This window comes from Taudactylus pleione, unplaced genomic scaffold (genome assembly GCF_031769625.1).
Source record: "Taudactylus pleione unplaced genomic scaffold, aTauple2 ptg000762l, whole genome shotgun sequence".
NCBI lineage: Eukaryota > Metazoa > Chordata > Amphibia > Anura > Myobatrachidae > Taudactylus > Taudactylus pleione.
In genome coordinates, this window is record NW_028285164.1 from 4,291,967 (window position 1) to 4,313,261 (window position 21,295).

General features: G+C 43.5%; 1 protein-coding gene across 1 annotated transcript in view; it reads right to left on the reverse strand.

The window, feature by feature from the left end:
* The window catches only part of LOC148476932 (uncharacterized), a 181,822-nt gene that overhangs the window by 28,871 nt on the left and 131,656 nt on the right, over positions 1 to 21,295 (reverse strand). Inside the window, exons 11-14 of the mRNA XM_088457527.1 lie at positions 13,850 to 13,921; positions 13,631 to 13,734; positions 7,194 to 7,246; positions 4,173 to 4,396 (exon numbers count right to left, since the gene is read on the reverse strand). Of these exons, the coding sequence (XP_088313653.1) occupies positions 4,173 to 4,396; positions 7,194 to 7,246; positions 13,631 to 13,734; positions 13,850 to 13,921 (453 nt within the window). The remainder of the gene's footprint in view (positions 1 to 4,172; positions 4,397 to 7,193; positions 7,247 to 13,630; positions 13,735 to 13,849; positions 13,922 to 21,295) is intronic.

Sequence of the window (21,295 nt, forward strand, 5' to 3'; positions counted from 1 at the left end):
AATTTATTTTTATCATACCATAGAGAGTACTACATATAGCGCCGGGTGAGCCATAATATTTGTCTATGTACTTCATCCCTTTGCGGTTATCAAGGGTACACGCATTTTGACTCCCGACTGCATAATATTTTGCGCTAAAGGTTTTTTACAACCACATAGTAGTTTAATATTTTATTGTTAGAATCATGGCAGTCTCTGATGCATTTGGGACCTTTGCCTGGCAATGGCTCTGTCTTCCTAGTTCTGTGATGTCACTTCCTCCTCTTGGGTCTCTGGCAGCTTGCCTGGGGAACAGCTAAAGTGTCCTAGCCACTTTGCTCCCTACAGGTCCTGTGAGTATGCATTGCAGGGTGAATGGGTTCCAGCTTTCTTCCATTCCTATTGATCCTTGCATTACCATTGGTCATTAAATAGCCTCTCCCCTCTGCCACATGTACTGCTGACAGTTTCCTGCCTTGTCATAAGATGAACTGCATTACTTAGATTGCGATACACAGAATTATATATGCTCAAATCAATTTATTGGCCCATCACAGGAGCATGTTAGGGAGGGGTTAATCTAGACAAGAATAAACAAAGCTATTTCCCCAGCACACTGCAATAGGCCAGTGAAATGGGTGTAGTAGGTATTACCGCCAGCCGCATGGCCGACAGTTCAATTCCTGACAGAAGCAGCCCGGCAGGGATAAAGATCCCAATCGTTATAAAGGTAAGCGTTGCTGACCATATTTTCCTCCCTAAACCTACCTTAGGGGTGCCTAACCCTAATCTCCCCCCAAGAGCCTAAACCTAACCCCCCTTCTCCACAGCCTAACCCTAAGTCTCCCAGGAGTTGCCTAACCCTAACCCCCCCTTTCCCTAGCCTAAACCTTACCCTCCCGGGGGAGTGTCTAATCTTAAATCCTCTCATAAGCCCTAAAACCTAACCCCCCCCCCCCACGGCTGTCCACACCTGGCTTTCTTTTAATCAGTATGCCGGGCGTCGGGCTTCCGGTGTAGGTCTAATGACAGGCGTCGAGTTTTCGATGCCTGTCATTAGTACCTTGCCGGGATTAGAGAGTCGGGAAGCCAGTGGTCGGCTTCCTGACTACATCCCAGTGAAATAGACCAACGTCCTACTGTACATAATAATACTAATGCAGAGATCTCAGTTACATAGATTTGCAAACATATGGTAAGTCACAAGCTGTGGCATGGTGTCTCTGCACTGGTGGGTCTTTACTACATGATAATAGCAACTACTTTGGGTCAATAATTTATGTGTATCTAAATAGGAGCCAACTTCCCTGAAGGCACACCAGGATACTCCAATATGGCACTACAAGGATCAGCATACCCTCCAGCTACTGATCCCTTGTGGATTGGTCTTCTTTTGTTGACACATTTCTAACCCTGACTTATGCTGACCACTCCAACCCCAGACCTTGGATTTTCTCTGGATACTCTTCGTCTCCCATTAGCCTTGTTAGCTAATAATGTGCATCTGCTGCTAGCCCTGACCCAACTTTGTACCAGCCACATTCACTAATAATTCTGTCTGCCTGCTGTTAGCCCTGACCCAGCACTGTTACATAATACTGTCTGTCTGCTTCCAGCCCTGACCCAGCATTGTTATCTGATACTGTGTCTACCACCAGCTGTGACCTCACTCTGTAATCTGATTCTATCTGTCTGCTGATGGCCCTGACCCAACTTTGTATCAGCCACATTAACTAATAATTCTGTCTGCCTGCTGTTAGCCCTGACCCAGCACTGTTACATAATACTGTCTGTCTGCTTCCATCCCTGACCCACTACTGTTATCTGATACTGTGTCTACCACCAGCTGTGACCTAACTCTGTGATCTGATTCTATCTGTCTGCTGATTGCCCTGACCCAACTTTGTACCAGCCACATTCACTAATAATTCTGTCTGCCTGCTGTTAGCCCTGACCCAGCACTGTTACATAATACTGTCTGTCTGCTTCCAGCCCTGACCCAGCATTGTTATCTGATACTGTGTCTACCACCAGCTGTGACCTAACTCTGTGATATGGTTCTATCTGTCGGCTGATTGCCCTGACCCAACTTTGTACCAGTCACATTAACTAATAATTCTGTCTGCCTGCTGTTAGTCCTGACCCAGCACTGTTACACAATACTGTCTGTCTGCTTCCAGCCCTGACCCAGCACTGTTATCTGCCACTGTCTGTCTGCTTCCATCCCTGACCCACTACTGTTATCTGATACTGTGTCTACCACCAGCTGTAACCTAACTCTGTAATATGATTCTATCTGTCTGCTGATGGCCCTGACCCAACTTTGTATCAGCCACATTAACTAATAATTCTGTTTGCCTGCTGTTAGCCCTGACCCAGCACTGTTACATAATACTGACTGTCTGCTTCCATACCTGACCCACCACTGTTTTCTGATACTTGGTCTACCACCAGCTGTGACCTCACTCTGTAATCTGATTCTATCTGTCTGCTGATTGCCCTGACCCAATTTTGTACCAGCCACATTAATAATTCTGTCTGCCTGCTGTTAGCTCTGACCCAACACACATTCTACCCTAACAGTACCTCATGGTGATAAGCCTGTATTAAGTGGAGTAGAAACCTGAGGGCCTGTAACAGTAAGCATATTTAGCTTTACTGGAAAGGCAGCTGCTATAGGTGGATACCTCTTTAATTAGTAATTGGGGTATTGTCCTCACAGTTATTTACATCAAAGCATTGTTCATATGTACCTGTAATTATGTATTTCATGTATGTCATATATGTCAGAAGCTGTGGAATAAGAAGCCCTTTATAAGTAATTGATGATGATGATGATGATGACTACAAAAATTTAGTCAATGATGATTTGCATTGAGTACTGTATGAGTCACTTGATGATATGCATAAAGAATACTTTGATGTGCTGTAAACAAATCTTTATATCAATGGATTTAACTGTTTACTTATAATAACACATAGTGATAGATTAATGAAACTCAAAAAATAATATGTACAGTATGTTTCTCCTGCACTATTGACGTAAATGTGTACGACTCTAAGCCTCAATACTGTATGTCTCTGAAATGTAACCTACAATGATGTGTGTTTTCCAATATCAATTATGGGCAAAAGTCTTATTTCAAGTATCCAGTCATTTATAGAGAAGTGTGGGTTCAGTTTTCATGAAATACAAACACACCCGAACTTAGGGGGTCCCAATCGAGTGCCAGTTTGAAATCACTTTGAGGTTCCAAGTGGAAATGAGTCCTGACAGGTCTTCTGGCAATCCGGAATGCGGGTATAAAATCCGGATCTAGCGTGTTTGGGATTGCATTTAAGTCCTTCTCATGTAATATTAGGTGCTGTGAGGTGGTCAAAATTGACTGGAAATTACTGGAAATGACTAGAAATTACTGGAAATGAACAATGTTGATTTTAATACTAATGGAACAAAAATAGGTCCAAATTGCATGATTTTAGTTCTTTTTATAACATTTTAAAGGAAATCTAAAGCGAAAACCAAATCCAAACCAAAACACTTGAGGGTGGTTTTGCCAAAATCAAAACAAGATGATGATTTAGAACAAAAACCTAAACACGGGGGTCTGCGCACATCTCTAGTACTTATAGTGCCTCTTATAATGACCTGCCAAACTTATTTCTGAGTAAATATTGTATAATATATCCTGTATAGTGTAGTGATGTATGCTTAGGTATACTGTAAAATCAATGTACAGTAAGGATTATATATGATACTTACAGAGTGTGCGCGATGCAACAATTAAGTGTGATGATTAGAAGGCATTATGTGGCTGTTGGGTCTATGTGCGTGTTAATGTACCGTATGTATGTACTGTATGTGTGCATCGGTGAGAGGGAGGGGGTTAATATTTTGTTACTAATTAAAACTCGTTCTGTTATAAACATTAATCATTTGATAACTATTAGTAGTGTGATAAATAATAGATTGTAAACAGATTTCCAGAGAATAAAGCGTACTGAGAATTATTACCTGACTCCTTCACCCTATAAATGATTGGAAGATGAGTTGTATAGTTTTGGTTGCACTTCCGTGATGCTATAAATAATTATTGGCTTTTACTCTCTGACTGATAAACTGAGCAAACAACATTTTGCAGACATACATTATTACTCGGCCATATTATATCTTACATCACTGTGTGACTTACCTGCTATACACAGATAATGAGGTAGGTACACTGCTGACACCGCTTGAGGGTCACCTGTTCTTATGTTGAACAGAGGACTCACAATCTCATATCTATCCCCCTGAATTCCCTTCATGTGATCATCCCAGGATTCCAAGTTATATTTTATAGTCACCGGATGTTTCACCTGGAATTGAATTCCAGTCTTCTGGCAGCGGAAGAGGCCGGCACATGTCAGCTCTAGCCTGAAGGACAATACACAGAATAATCAGCACAGGAGAGACTCAGGGGCCTATTCATCATACCTAAAATATCGAGGGAGGTAATTAGGTTTAGAACTCGCATGGAGTTCTACCTAATTACCGGAGGAATTCATCATTCCTCCTCCTTATAACTGTCTATTCCGGTACCTGTCATTTTTGCGATCACAGCTTTTCGGGAAATAGATACTTTTCCCTGCCTGCTCTGACTTACCGCAGCTGGAATGAGTGCTGTACATGAGCTGTTACAACCATAAACACAGCGCATGCGCAGCACTACTTACAGCTGTGGTAAGTTTGTGTGCGCCCCCCCAACCCCCCCTCCCCCCTCCGCTCACTTCCCCCCAGTCCCGCACTTACCTGCCCGCTGCAGCGCCTCTGGCTCCGTCCTGCTGGTCTGTCATGTGGTCTCCCAGCAGCACACAGTGCAGTTTAGAAAAAAAAAATGTTTTGTTTTTTCTTCTAAACTTTATTGTGTTCTGCTGGTAGAACACAATGTCAGCATTGCAGACGGAGCCAGAGGACGCATCAGAGTGCCGGGGGAAGACTCCAGGGGATCTGCACATGCTGACACAGGTAAGTCTGTCCTCTTATTCGCCACCTCACAGTGGCGGATAGTACCTCCATCAAATTCCGAAAATACATAATTTTCGGAATTTGATGAATACCATAATTTCCATATCCCCATACTAATGTACTAATATCCCCATACTGATGTACTAATGTATGGGGAGTGTGGAAATTAACGCAGGGGAGCTTAACAAGGAGATATCAGTGATATTTCCTATGCTAAGTGGCTTCATGAATACTAAAATAACGTTATTTAAGGAAAATGTACTTAAAAACGTTATTTTAGTGTTGATGAATAGGCCCCTCAGTCACAGGGCAATGTATGATCATGGCTGCTATGAATATAACTTTCTACATACAATTAATACATCCAAGTGTTGGGGTCATTTTCTAGGTGTATAATATAATATTGGAAGTCATTTTCGATGCAGTAAAATAGAGACACACAGTGCATTTAGTTACACAATTTATACTTAAACACACCACATATATTTCCATATCACAAAGAGTAACATTGCGGCCCATAAAGTTTGACACTTGGAACAATTAAAGCACTTTTTGTGCTGTGACTTAAATTCATTCAGTTATAAAAGTGTTAAAGGCATCTCAAGATACTTTTACATAATTCTGACATAGCTGTTACAGAATTATTACATAGCTCTGACAGTATTACATAGTTTTGACAGTAATTAATACATAGCTCTGACACTAATTAATACATAGCTCGGATACTAATTATTACATAGTTCTAGCAGTAAAGGAGACGCATAGGATACTATTGTGTTTATTACCTTTTTTCAGCATTTTATTATTTTAAATTCCTTTGATAATGTGCCCGCTCGCAAGCACTATGTGCTCACGATGCCGTCGATGTTTGGCCATTGCGCATGCGCGCGCCGGAGCCAGCTCAGATGTGTGCATGCACGATATCCGGCTAGCGACGGGCGCTCCGTCGCTATGGGTCTCGCACCAAAGCGGGGCAGCTGTTGATTTTGATTGACAGTTTGCCCCATTTTGGAGGTGGGCAGGGGGGGTGGCTGGCCAAACGGAGGCGTTCCCGAAGGAACGCCTGCCATTTGGGGGCGGCCCCACTGACATCACGAGTGATGTCAGTGGGTGAGCTTCCGGCTCTAATAGAGCTGAAAGCTCACTGGGGCTTGCGGGAATGAGACCCTACCACAAGGGTCTCCTCGCAAGCCCTTATGGTCGAGATCGTCGAGACCATCGCGACCATCACCTGGCCGCTCGCAATTGCTGTGGGTGGTCACCCACAGCTAAGCGAGCGGCCAGGAGACCGCCCCCAAAAAAATAAAAAAACGCCCTGATTCAGAGCGAGCGCTCTTTCAGAGCGTCCGGCTCTGAATCAGCCCTATGTGTGATGTAAAATGAGGGCCTACACTCTGTGCTGGAGCAGGCTGTGTGCCGGCCTGTGCTGGCCTCGCCCCCATACACATGACGCTGTGACATCACATCAAATAGGTAACGCCACTGGCACCAAGAAGCAGATGCCCCAGAGCATCTGAAGGTACCAAAGGGATGTGACGCTCCTCTCCCCAGGGCCTTGTGACGTGGGCAACAGCACTGCTCGAACACCTCTAGTAATGACACTGCCTACACTAAGCTAATGGTGTGTTATTAAAAATAAGACCTAATTATTAGATCTGGTGATCTGCCCTACTGGTACAATCTTGTAGATTATTTTATTTCCTTGTTCATGACAGAACATTTATTATTGAGTAAATATTGGGAAGGAATTATTTTCTTCATCCGATTTAATTTGCAGACAGTAACGTTCCTGCTCTGCTCTGAGAGTGGCAGGAACGGCCGGAGATAAAGAGTTTTCTGCCACAGATACAGGAAGTTACTGAGCATAATAATAGCAGGACCTAACAAACTGACCCTTGGACTGGAGGTTCTTATGGGTCCAACTCAAAATCAGTCAGCTGCTCCACCTCACTCACTTCAGCTGGAGACAACTCTCTTTACACATATCCTAATCCTCATCTTACATTATATCCCATATACTACAGCATGGTACATAACCTGTAACCATAAGGCACAACATAACGTCTAACCCAGACCAAATATTGTAATTAATCTGATATATAATGTATCTGATATAATTATAATAAAGTAATAAACTAATGTGCTCATTTGTTAAACTGCAGATATGCTTTATATTACTTTTATGTATAATGTCATCTTGTCTTACCTGTATTTGCTCCCTTTTAAAACTGGAATAACTACATCATTAGAGTGCTGGGCCTAATGTAAAAAGAATAATTCATAAAATGATTAATCATTTTCTAGGGGGGAGCAATAAAAATGTAGATTTGCATTTTACAGTACATTCGCTGGACATAAGTAAACCAGCATCTTCCAACTTTAATGAATTTGTACAATGCACCTCATATCCAAGGCACAAATAGGTGTAAAATGAAGCATACACACATACAGTACAATGACACAATTAATAGAACCGTTGAGAATGGATATGGTGTGAAGTTTAATGACATTCAACATTGCACCAGTATAGGATGACCCTCCGCTATCTTAGACCATCCTATCACTGAGCTGCTACAATTGTCCTGCTCAACTGTGAAGTTTTTGGTACTGAAATTGCAGTAATGAGGCTCAACAACAACATTACAGACTGTACAAATGGAAAACTAGCACCAGTCTTCACTTAAGAAGGAAAATAATAATACTTAGATTGTAACAAATTACCCTTACAAGATTAGTGTTGTCCATCACTAATCCAGTAGATTAGTGATGGACAACAGGTGGCCTTGGGGCTGCATGTGGTCTACCAAGCCTTCACTTGCAGCATCTACATCTTCCCTTTATTTTTGTGTATTAAAGTTTTTAATTTTTATTTAATATGCCGGCTGATATGTTATTACAGATAGTTGTCTTTTTTATTTATTAAATTAATATATTTACAATATAATGTGCAGTCTGAAGAAGGTTAGAAGACCATCCAAGTGTAGTTGCTCATCACTGCAGTAGATCCACAAATTGTTGGCATGAGATTTGGGAATATATATACTTCCTTTCAAGTATTAACAGTAGAGTGGTAGAAGTTGAGCTGATGTACCCAAACATATATAATCGAAGATGGCCCTATTGTCTCTGTCATTGGGAGTGGTAGTCGGCTCCCACCGCAGCGATGGCGATAGGACAGATCATCATGTGCACTGTATTTGATGAGTATATGGATTTAGAAGGGATGGACAAGGTTATTGTATATATATGATGTATGTGGATGGTGGAAGTTGCATCATTTCCATCCAGTTATATAGGAAGTGTTTGTTATACAGGACGTGTATCTGCAGCCATTATTCAGCGTGCCTGCAGCTAGTAAAGGCACACTTCTGCAGCTCTCCAGAATCCTGTGGTGATTTGTACACAGACCACTTTACATGGTGTCAGAAGTCTGGCTGTGATGGCACAAGGTCTCCAGTGCATAGATCCCCTGGTTTTCAACGACACCATCGCGGAAACATGGCTCAAGATCAAGAAGGAATGGCGCATATACTACTGTGCTGGGTTCTCACATATATCAAAAAGGTACAGGCATATACTGTACCTTCTCATCCTAGCTGGGGCTGAAGCTGTTGTCAGAGCAGACACATTTGTTTATTTAGAGGGTTTAAATAGCTGTGTTAATGTGCATGTAAACCACAGGATGTGTCAGCTATGGTTGCTGCCAGAGACGGACTGGGTCTTTAAATCAGCCCTGCCAATCCTCTTTGTGCGTACACCTAGGTATGTGCACTTACGTAAAAAGGGGGCATGGCCTCACCTCATCGGGTGTGGCCTCACCTCACGGGGACATGGATACATGTCATGGGGGCATGCTATAAGTCATCAGGGTCTGGGGGGAAGTGGAGCTGCTTGAACAGGCTTTAAGACCGAATCAGTCCATCAGGCTATTGGCCTTTCTGGTATTTGCCAGAAGTGCCAAATGACCAGTCCGGCACTGGTTGCTACAGTAAAAAAATTGTTCATTATGCATCTGGATTGACCCAGTGCATCTGAACAAAGCTTTAATGAGACCGCATCACCTTCTCAGAACTGTGGAGCAATTATTAGCTGATATTCCAAAGATATTTACTACTGTGGATGCCAAATGTGGATTCTGGCAAATAACTCTGGACAAAAAAAACATCCATGCTCACCACTGTTCATTACACCTGTGGGCATGTACGCCTTGCTCCAAATGTCCTACAACATATGTATTGGCAGTGAAGTTTTCCACCATTGCATGAAACATCTCTTTGAGGGATACCCTTGTGATACCATTGTAGACAACATCCTCGCTTGGGGTTGCACCATGGAAGAACATAACATGCGCCTCCACAAGGTCCTCCTAAGAATCTGTGAAATCAACATGCAGTTAAACCCTTCCAAGTGCCGCTTCATCAAGGTCCCATATGTTGTCCTTCTCCTATCTTCAGAGGGTGTTAAGGCGGATCCTGTCAAGTCACAGGCTATTCAACACGTGCCTATCCATCCACAGATAAGTTGAGTCTGCAGATCTTTTTGGGTATGACCACCTACCTTTTCAAATTTCTGACATATTACAGTGAGGTCACAGGCCTGCTCCACCAGCTTTTGCACAACGACATTGAATGGTGTTGGTTGACCTGCCATGCTGCTGCTATTTCTCGCCTCAAGGCTATGCTCACTTCCTGCTCGGTGCTCCAATTCTTGGAAGTGAATGTTCCTTTTGTTATCTCTGCCGATGCCTCCCAGCATTGTCTTGGTGCTAGTTTCATGAATTCATCTATGGGCATCCAGTACTGGTTGAGATAGATCACTAATCCATGATTACTATTCTCAGCAAACTCCTGCATACTGTTTTAGCAAAAACTCAGTCACAACTCAGTGTAGTCTGATTTGTGACCCGATTCTGAGGAATCAGTATGTAATACCGACAGCGCTAGCCCGGCAGGGGTGAAGATCCCGACTGGCTAAAAAGGTAAGTACCCCTAATCTACTCCTCCCTAACCCTAACCCTCCTTAAGGGGTGCCTAACCCTAACCCCCCCAGTGCCTGACCCTAAGTCTCCCCGGGAGCCCTAAAACCTAACCCTCCCCCCCGCAGCTGTCTGCGCCCGGCTTACCTTCGTTCGGTATGCTGGGCGTCGGGCTCCCGGCATAGGTCTAATGACAGGCGTCAGGATTTCGATCCCTGTCATTAGTACCTTGCCGGGATTAGACAGTCGGGAAGCCGGTGGTCAGGATTTCATCCATCAGCTTCCCGACTGCTTCCCGATTCTGAGTTGTGTGTACAGAAAGATCTGTCTGTTTCAGATGGATCTCTTTCACCCAGAAAATACTGGTGGACTTCTGCAAACAGTACTGCTGATGACAACTGCTCTTGTTGGTGAATATTTGTGGCTGGAGCATTTGTTCACTTGGTGCAAATTAGAATAGATGCTAGATGTGATCTCAGATGCATTATGTATGACTTATTTTACTTTTGTGTTGACATTTTATGGTGGATTTTTGTAACGTGAATGGTAGATACTGTCCATGTGAAAATGTAATTATGTATTTTATTATTTTTCTTAGAATGGATTTGTAATCAAATATAGAATTTTAGCTTATATACTGTTAGTTAAACCTGTTGATTTTTGTATTATGTCTTAACATCCTATTACTTTACTGACGTTTTACTGCACACTTCTGTTATTTCTTTTGAGTATATTAAACACTCTAATTTATATTCCAGTATCTGACTCTCTGACCAGTAGCAGAGAATATACTGGACACAGGGTGACAACTACTTTCCCCAATATCTCTAGTCACACCCTAGGTATAAGTTATATGTCTGCCTTTAGTACAAATCATTACTTTTTACTATCAATTATCAACCTCTCTGACATCTCTCATGATAAAAAGCCAATTTAAAAGCTGATGTATCACCGATAATTCCATTCTGTATAATATAATATTTCAGTATTTCAGAAAGTCTCATTACACAGGATTCCATTCACCAATCTCATGAGAAACATATGGTACATGCATGTAGGTATGTGTTCTGAATAAGACGTTATAGAGGAAGATGTAGGAAGATTTAACAAGTGCAGCCCAGACTACAATAAGGACAGGGTAAAATAATGAATTGCACATTATACAGTTATTACCTGAGCACAAAATGCCAAGAAAATAACCACAGATTAATAAATACAAGGAGCCCGCAACAAGCATACAGTACAATACATGATATTGGGGCCTATTCATCATACCTAAAAATTCTCTGGAGGTAATTAGGTTTAGAACTGGCATGGAGTTCTACCTAATTACCAGAGGATTCATCATTCCTCCTCTCCATAACTATCTATTCCGAAAAGCTGTCATTTTGCGATGCCAGCTCTTCAGGAAATAGATACTTTTCCCTCTCTACACTAACTTACCGCAGCTGGAAGCAGTGGTGTGCATGCGCTGTTACATTTATAAAACCAGCGCCAGCGCAGAACTACCTACAGCTGCGGTAATTTTGTGTCCCCCCCCACCTCCCCTCTCCCCTTTAGCCACTGCCTCACAGTGAGACTTAGTTTAATGCAGGTACCTGATTTTCTTCTGAATGAGATTGAAACCTAGCGACATTGTCAGTAAGAGAGAGGAGTCAAGTGAAAGGACACCGCAGTGCTTGTCAGAACTAGAGAGGAGAGAAGAAGGAAAAGGAAGAGGAGAAAAAATGAACCAGAGCTAAAGTAAGTATTGTAGGAGGGAGGAGGGCAAAATGAAAACATGAAAAATATATATGGGAAGAACAAATAAATACAAACAAGACAAGTCTACAGCATTGAATGCATAAATTATTGTTGGAAAAGCAAGTTATGGATTCTTTTCCTAACCTTGAAATACAGTGTAGCCCTATGAACAGGCCTGGTTCAAGTGGAGCCAAACACAATAATTTCCTCCCCACCTCCCATTACCAAAAATAAACATATCTCAGAACAGTACAATTAACATATCAGTCTCAGAGACATTTCATGCTGATAAAATGTCTCAATGTTCCCTCATACCCATTTATATGCCAGCCCAGAACCCCCTCATGCTCCTTTATGCTAGCCCAGAGCCCCAACATGGCCCTTTATATGTTCAACCTTCTGGGTGGCAAAACCTCTCTCCAGAGTTCCGACTCAAGTCCATAACAATAACTCTCGGTCTCAGAGCCTTGGGTGATAACCCTACATGGGGTTTGTCTCACACTCAATGGATAAAGATTCAGAAATGCCAAACTATGCATGGACTGACTACATAATGGAGATTCTTCCCAGATCACCTTACATTCCAATTTCATGCCTATAAAATGCAGGGCTGGCAATCTTGGGGACTGGTACACACATTTTTGTGCCCCCTTGGGTTACATTTCCCTCTCCTAATGTTATGGTAGGAGCCCCTCAGGCCCTAGGGGCAAATGCAGAATTTTTAAAACAAAGTTCCCCCCAATATACACAGAACTGCCCCGTAATTCACATTATGCCACACAATACTGCCCGTAATTCACATTCACAAAGTAGTGCCTATAATTCACATTATGCCACACAGTTGTGCCTGTAATTCATATTATGCCACACAGTACTGCCCATAATTCACATTTTGACACACAGTACAGCCCGTAATTGGTGGACAGTATATGTTTTAAAATGTTTGTCGTAGAGATTGTTTTTTACAACATTGATTTTCTTATTAAATAAATTGCCTATAGAGACTTTTCCATTTTCTTTTTTTTTTCACCAGGCACTTTGTCTGCGTATTTGTAGTTTTTTTATGTATACTGTGTGGAAAACAAAAATTTTACCTAAAAGCACAAGTCCCCTTTTGGGCAAATCAAGGCCTACTCCCCACCCCAATTTGGAAAATAGAAAGGTGTTCTTCCCCTAGTATGCTTCTCCAAGCTGCGGATCACAGCATAATCTACATGTCGGCTCTCCGTCATACTGTATTCATAGTGCGACAATGTGACCTTACAAGGAGTTAGCCCACGGGGCATAGCAGAGCAGGAGGTGAAGCTGATTGGTGTATAAGGTCAGGGGTGGGTACCAGAAACCGCCTTCAGCTGTTGTGGGGGAAAATATGCCAAAAAATGATGGGAGGCATGTGCACCCCTGTGAATACACTGCCTCATTGCTTCTACAGCTGTCTGTAGCTTGAGGGGAGGTAGTACGTGACACATTGCACTAACGTGAGGACTCCTTGGATGTCTGAGAAGGAGATTGGAGACTGGCTACTGCGGATTTATGGCAGGCAGCATGGGGGCAGTCAGGGAGCAGGGTCATGGTTGTCAGCTGGGTTTAGAGGAGGTGTGCCACGGGAATTTAAATGACTTAGTTTGACTAATGTCCTAATACTCAGGGTTAAGAAAAGAATATAGTTTCAGTTTATTTATATTCTGCTGGTGGTTTTCTTTTTATTTAAGTAATTTAGCATTTTCTGATAAAGGGAGAAAACATCCCAAAAAATAAAAACCTAATGGTATTATCTCTTTTCCATCAAAGTATCTTTCAGCATGGTCTGGAGGGTTGCCAAAGCATCTCAGCCTTGGAGCCCCCACAATCCTTAATCTGGCCATGGTGGTTGATACTGTACTTCACTTCAATATATAAAGCATAAATCTATATATTGTTCTCACCTTTCCACAAAGCCTGCATTCCATGTGCCGTCTCTCTGTCTGAGCACAAGCCGTAGGTGCAAAGGACAATTTTTCAAATTTTTCATCGAGTGGATCTTCGATATCTTATATGAGAATGATAATATTTAACTTTTACATTCTTATTAAGTTAGACTACTTATAATTAATAATAATGCTTTTCAAACAACTTTATTTTATTATTTGTGCCCTTTAGCATACTAGTGGAGGAGCTTGGTTCCACTGTCAGTTGCTTTCCAGTTGTTTTTGAAACATGTCTTTGTGGAAAAGTTCCTACAGATCAGAGGGGTTAAAAAATAAAATAAACTTTAAACAAGGTAGGAAATAAAACTAATTATAAATTGCATATATTCACTGATTTAACCATGGCTAAGACTTAAGGGGCACATCTACTAGACGATCTACTACCTGTCCAATCTCTAAACGATTTTCCCTTGATTTTTTACCTTGAAATTTTATCTTTCAGTCTGAACGATTTGCAAACTATCTTTAATAGATCAAGTGAAATTGACCTGCATGTTCAGTCGACTGACGAGACGATCAAACGACCAGCGGGAGCGCGCATCATTGATCATTAACGATCAAACACTGCACGATTTATAAACGATTTTTAAATGATTGAACGATAATGACGTCGTTATCATTCAATCGCCTGCTAAAATCGTGTAGTGGATGCCCCCCTTTACTGAAGTGCTTCTTATGTCTGATGATTGGCTGAGCAGGAACATTCTCTCACTCTCCAGTCTCCTCTCTAAAGCTGCCTTACTATAAGTGAGATTAAAGGATGTATTTATCACCTGTTGTGACGTACATTGCTACTTCATGCACTTACCATTCTGTAGGTGCTTAGTCAGAGCTTCCGGAAAAGCCCGGCGAATGGTTAGAAACAAAGACATAGCTACCATTATCACTTTGTTCCAGGTTCAGACCCGGCGAGTGCTTTGTGCATGCTCCATCGGGGTCAACATTTCGTTCTGCATTTTGAACTTTTCTCAAGACCATCCCATAGTGAAGACAAGCATGAATTCCATCACTATGGGATGGTTCACTTGACTTGTGGGTCTTGAGAAGGGTGTGATATGTATTGCCGCCGGCCGCATGGCCAGCAGTTCAATTCCCGACAGCGGCCGCCCGACAAAGGAGGAAATCCTGATCGTCCTAAAGGTAAGTATTACTAACTTAACCCCCTTAACCCTCCTTAGAGGTGCCTAACCCTATCCTCCCCCTTGTGCCTAACCCTAACCCCCCCCTCTCAGTGCCTAAACATAACCTCCCCTTGCCCGCTGCCTAAACCTAAATCCCTTGGGGGGGGTGCCTAACCCTAACCTCTTGGGGGGTTGCCTAACCCCAAGTCCCCCCCAGAAGCCCTAAACCTTACCCCTTCCCCCCCTGTTGCTCTCTGCTTCGGCTCCCGGCATCCGCTCGATCGAGATGCCGGGCACCTTTCTCCCGACGTCGGGCAAATGACAGGCGTCTAGATTTAGATGCCTGTCATTCGTCCCTAGTTGGGATAAAGCAGCCTGGAAGCTGGTGGTCGGCATTTAGACTGTCGGCTTCCAGACTACATCCCCTTGAGAAAAGTCTAAAATGCAGAATGAAATGTCCACTTTTATCTTACAAATCCTTGCTGGTGGCATGCTATAAATTACCTTAAATTCTTATTCAACAAAAGTGTTAAGTGACCTCTTTATATACAATTATATTTTATTGAATGTGTCCAGACATTACTGAAGATTCACACCAAAAGCTGGACTGATTTAAAGTGAGTGCTGTCTCATTTGCTATGAGTATTGCAGCCACCTATACTAATCACAGGAAGAGAGTGGTGCTCCATGGATTTTTAAATATAGATGAGTTGTTTAATTCTTATATTACATTGTCACCAACGATTCAGGGCAGCTAGTGAGCCCTTCCTCAGTGTGTATATGCTCACTAGCAGCCATGAAATGTCAGTGAAATATAATTATGAAACTAATAAAATATATATATTATGACAGGGTCAAGATAATTCCACATGAAGTAAATGTGGAATATCCAGATATCCCAGTTTTGGCAGAGCAAAGGCATTAGGAATGTGAAATGTCCAGTTCAGGTGTTGCCTCAATCAGAGTTTGGAAAGGCAGCAGATTAGACACCTGTGTGAGGCTGGTTTAAGAACTGCAGAGACACTGGGGAAACGGAGCCCGACGGTGAGCTAGTCACCCAGCTATTAGGCCCAGGGATGACTAGTGTTAGGGATCCGGGATCTGCGAGTCCACTAAAGAAAATTTTGCGGTTTGGAAGAAATGTGTAACACCATGCCTGTGAAAACATCCATATCCTGTATACCTGCCTGTGGTGAGAAATAAAGCTGCTGATGGATTTTACCTGGTCTATGTGATTCTTGTCACAAATGGCGCCCGAACAGGGACTTGCTGGAAATTACTATGCAGCAAGAGCCCGGGTTCAGTGACCGGATCTACCTACAGTGGCAGTAAGATGCATTGCAGATTGCTACCCACCGCACATCAGCTTGGCGAGTCTGAGTTGCTTTACTAGCAGCTGGGTAGGTGAGTGTGGCAGGCCAGCCATAAAGTGGCAGTTGTTCACAGTGATAATTTGTCTGTGTACTGTATATGCAAATTGTGCACAATATAAAAAACTGCTTAATTCCTGAATGCCCAGGGAATGTAGTGCAGTTTTAAAGCCAGCTGTTATAGATTGCTTGGGATCTGCCTTGCAAAAGAGAATTTATAAAGCCTGCTAAGTTTGTCCATAAAGGGATAAAGCAGTGTAATATGGAGGAATTGATGAAAGTGTATTCAGAATTGGCTGTAGGGTAACAAACTGAAATTCAGCTATTACATGCAGAGTTAACTGAAGTGAGGAAAGGTGGGCAGGAGCGAGAGGAGTTATAGAACCTTACTCCATCTGATGACATTGAAGCTTTACTGTGTACTTTTGAGCATACTGTGGCACATTTAAAATGGCCTGAGGATGACAGGGTTCCCAGACTTGCTCCCTATCTCACAGGGGACCCTCAGAGAGCATATGTTGATTTAAACTAGGGATGTGCAGGCTCGGATTTACTCGGTTCTTATCGCCACTTTACTGCAAATTCGGATTTATTATATTGGCTATCCAAAACACATGATAGGCGATAGCCAATAAAATGCCATTTAAAGATCCGAGTAAATCCGAGTAAAACCGAACCCGCTCACCCCTAATTTAAACGTGACTGAGGCAAACTCCTAGCCGCCCTTGAAAAAGGCCATATTAAGCAGAGTTGGAGTGACTGGACCTATCAAAGCTCAAGAATGGTGGCTAAACCTATGTGAAGCTCCAAGAGTCCAACTGGCCAAATTAGCCAGGCTGAGTAAGGCATAGTTGCAGCTAAATAAGAACTCTGCTCAGCGTATAGTAGAGATGGTGGCTTTGGACCATGCTGTGTGAGTACTAGATCGTGTGGTACAACAGTGGGCTCTACAGGCTGATCCTCAAATGTTTGAGGAGTTATCGATGGTGATTGAAGGGTACCTGACTCTTGGGAAGTTAAACAAAGCCAAACAGGGATTCCAGCCAGTTCCCAAGCCTAGATCCCAGGTCCCAATTGTTAAAGCCAACAACCCACCTCCAGTTGTGTGTTTTGACTGCGACGAGCCCGGTAATATGCGCTGGCACTGCCCAAAGCAGGGTGAGCCGATGGACAGTAGTGCTGGAAAATCAACTTGACCAGTGGCTACTAGAAGCACATCCCCAGTGCAAACCACCTTGTTTCATTTGATGGTGCAAGTGGAAGGCTGTGAGGTCTGGACCTTAGTGGGTACTGACAGCGAATTAACCATCATCTCTGTCAACCTGATTCCACCTGGGGCTGATCAGGTGCTACCCCCGGTAAAGATTATATGTGTACATGGGGATGTAGAAGAATGCCCCGAGTGCACTTCTCAATTGTGATCAAAGGGCAATTCCTGAAGATGATAGCCACAGTAGCTTCCAGGCCACCCTACCCATTGATTGAGGTGGTTACATGTTACATGTCATGAAGACAGCAGAAGGTCCACATCAGATGTGTCCCAGGTGCCAAGCTCTGCTGTTTCCCAAAGTTTGGTGGCTGTAACACCCTCCTTGGCCAGTAAGTGAGACCGAGACACAGTGGGTTCTAATTGGCAAGGAAGTGTCCTTGCAGGACTTTGGCCAGGATCAACAGAATGATGGGAACTTGATAAATGCATTTGACAAAGTTGTAGAGAGAAATGGTAGAGTAATCAAGGCTTTCCCAGCAGAATGTGTACCATACTTTGCATTGAAAAATGATTTGTTATATTGTGCAACCTATTTGCAGGGTAAGAGAGTAGACCAATTGTTGCTTCCCCAGAAACACAAGCACTTAGTGTTAAGAGCGGCTCATACACACCTATGGGGTGGTCACTTGGGGGAGGAGAAAATTCTTCAGTGTATTCATTTAAGATTCTTGTGGCCCAGCATCCATGCAGCAATAAAAAAGTATTGTCAGGAATGTCCAGTGTGTTAGAAGACAGCACCCTGGCCAGGGTTTTGGGCACCCTTGGTTTCCCTCCCTGTCATTTCTGTAGCTTTTGAGAGAATTGGTATGGATCTGATAGGGCCGGTGGAAAAATCTGCTCATGGGCATCAATACATATTAGTGGTGGTAGATTATGCCACAAGGTTCCTGGAGGCCATCCAGCTATGTAACATGAAATCTAGCACTAATGCCTGGGAACTGTTGATGCTATATACCTGCTTGGGAAAACCAAAGGGGGTCTTAATGGATCAAGGTACCCCTTTTGTCTCTAAACTAATGAAAGTTATGTGCCAACTGTTAAAGGTGGATAGGATTACTACCTCAGTTTACCACCCGCAACCAGTTGGGCTTGTTGAACGCTTTAACCAGACCCTTATACAAATTACAAAAAGGGTGGTGTCTGGGGAAAAGCGAGAATGGGACTTACTCCTACCCTATTGACCGATTGCTGCTTACTGAGCATGCACCGCACTGTGGTGGCTTTAGCATCTTTCTCTCCAATCCCTACGGGATTTAGGGCCTCATTCAGAGGTGGTCGGAGGATGCAAGCGGTCGCTCAGAAACTGGGCGGCCACTTGCATCCTGACCGCCTGCCTCTGTTGTGGTCGTTAGGCTGTGGGTTAACACCCACAGCTCTATCGACCGCTCATGTGATGGTCGCGATGGTCAGAGACCTACGACGAGACCCTAGGGTAGGGTCTCACTTGTCGTAAGCCCCGGAGAGCTTCTGGCTCTGTCTGAGCCGGAAGCTCTCCACTGACATCACTAGTGATGTCAGTGGGGCCTCCCCCAAATGGCAGGCATTCCCATAGGAACGCCTCTGTTTGGTCTGCCACCCCCCCGGCCCGCCTTCCAAACGGGGCGAGCTGTCAATCAACATCGACAGCTCGCCCCCTTTGGAAAGAGACCCGCTATGACCAGCGCTGTCGGTCATAGCGGGTCTCACGCCGGCTCCCTCGTGCGCATGCACACTTGACAAACATCGAGGCGGCCATGTGGTCGTAGACCGTATGGCCGCCTCTGAATAAAGGCCTTAGTCCCTTTGTACTCCTTTATAGGAGGCAACCTAGAGGGATATTAGATCTGTTGAAAGAAGAGTGGGAACAACAGTCATGCCAAGAGCCTAACATCATTCAGTTTGTGACCCAATTGTATGGCTGTTTAAGCCAAATTGCACCACTCATGAACGAGCACATGGATAGGGCACAACAGCGGCAAAAACATCGATATGAAATGACTGTGGTTAATTGGTCTTTTAAACTTGGAGACAAGGTACTGGTTCTGGTACCCACCACTGAAACCAAAATGTATGCCCCGTGGTGAGGCCCTTATGAAGTTATAGAGACAGTGGGACCTGTTAATTATAAGGTTCGAGGATAGAAGGAAATAAGTGCAAATCTACCATGTAAACCTGCTACAATCCTGGAAAGAGAGCACTGGTCAGCCCTTTTTGGTTGCCAAGAAAAAAACAGAATGTCAGGTACCCACTGAAGTTACCCTTAATCCCTGCCAGAAACAGGAGGCGGTAAGTTTAGTAGCATGGCACCAAGATGTATTCTCTGCCATTCCGGGAAAAACCCAAATTATCCAGCATGATATAGTTACTCCTCCCGGGGTGGTAATAAAGCAGAGGCCATACCGTATACCTGAGGCAAAGCGGGCAGCAGTTAAACAGGAAGTAAAGGAAATGCTGCACCTATGGGTCATAAAGGAATCAAACTGCGAATGGAATAATCCCATAGTTTTAGTGCCTAAACCTTCAGGTGCTTTAAGATTCTGCAATGATTTTCACAAATTAAATAAAGTGTCACGGTTTGATTCAGATCCGATGCCCCGGGTGGATGAGCTGGTGGAGAATTTAGCAAACAGCCAGTATCTCACCACCCTAGAGCTGACAATTGGCAGATTCCTTTAACTGAGACTGCTAAGGCCAAAACAGCCTTCTCTACCCAGAAGTTTTTTTCAGTATATAATGCTGCTGTTTGGTTTGCATGGGGCACTGGCAACCTTCCAGAGGTCTATGAACAGGTTGCTGCAGCCTCACAAGGAATATGCAGCTGTATATCTAGACAACATAGTCATCTTTAGCCCTGACTGGGAGTCACATCTAGAGTAGAAGCAGTGTTGCAATCTTTATGGGCACATGGGTTTACTGCTAATCCTGAGAAGTGTGCCATTGGAATGTTGGACTCAAAATAGTTGAGATATATTGTAGGTAGAGGGCAGGTAAAATCTCAGCCCAGTAAGGTGGAGGTGGTCCTCACATGACCTAATCTTAAATGTCAATTTCAGCTCAGAACATTCCTTGTCCTGGTGATTTTGCCACTAGGGCAGAACCATTAACTGAGTGTCTAAAAAACAGTCCCCAGTCAAGATAGTATGGTCTAGAGCAGCAGAAGCTGCATGGCAGAATTTAAGGTGCGCCTTGTTTGCAGAACCTGTTTTGCAGGCTCGTAACTTTAAAAAGCAGTTTATATTGCAGACAGATGCCTCAGGAACGGGATTGGGGGCAGTCCTTTCCCAAGTGGTAGAAGGGGAAGAGAAACCCATCCTCTACCTTAGCCGGAAATTGCTGCCCAGGGAGCGCAAATACTCAACTGTGGAGCAAGAGTGCTTGGCAATTAAGTGTTCAGTAGAATCGTTAAATTATTATTTGTTGGGGTGGGAGTTTTTGTTGGTTACAGATCATGCCCCTTTACAGTGGATACACACAAACAAAGATGTGAATGCTCATGTAACCCGCTAGTTTTTGTCTTTGCTGCCATTTAAGTTTGAGGTGCAGCATTGTCGGGGGAAACAGTACCTCAATGCTGATGCCCTTTCCAGAAGGTTTGTTGGGCCCAATCCGCCAAGCAACCTATGGTGAAGCTAGTGGAGGAGGAGGGCGAACTGTGGAAAATGGTAGAGAGCTGTGTACCGAGATGGATGGCACAAAAATATGTGGCAAGGCAAATAGCTCGCCTGAAAGTGTTTTAACCTCACCAGAGTGGTTGAAGCTGAGGGGGAGGAGTGTGACAGGGTCAGCATAATTCCACATGAAGTAAATGTGGAATATCCAGATCTCCCAGGTTTGGCAGAGCAAAGGCATTAGGAATGTGTAATGTCCAGTTCATGTGTTGCCT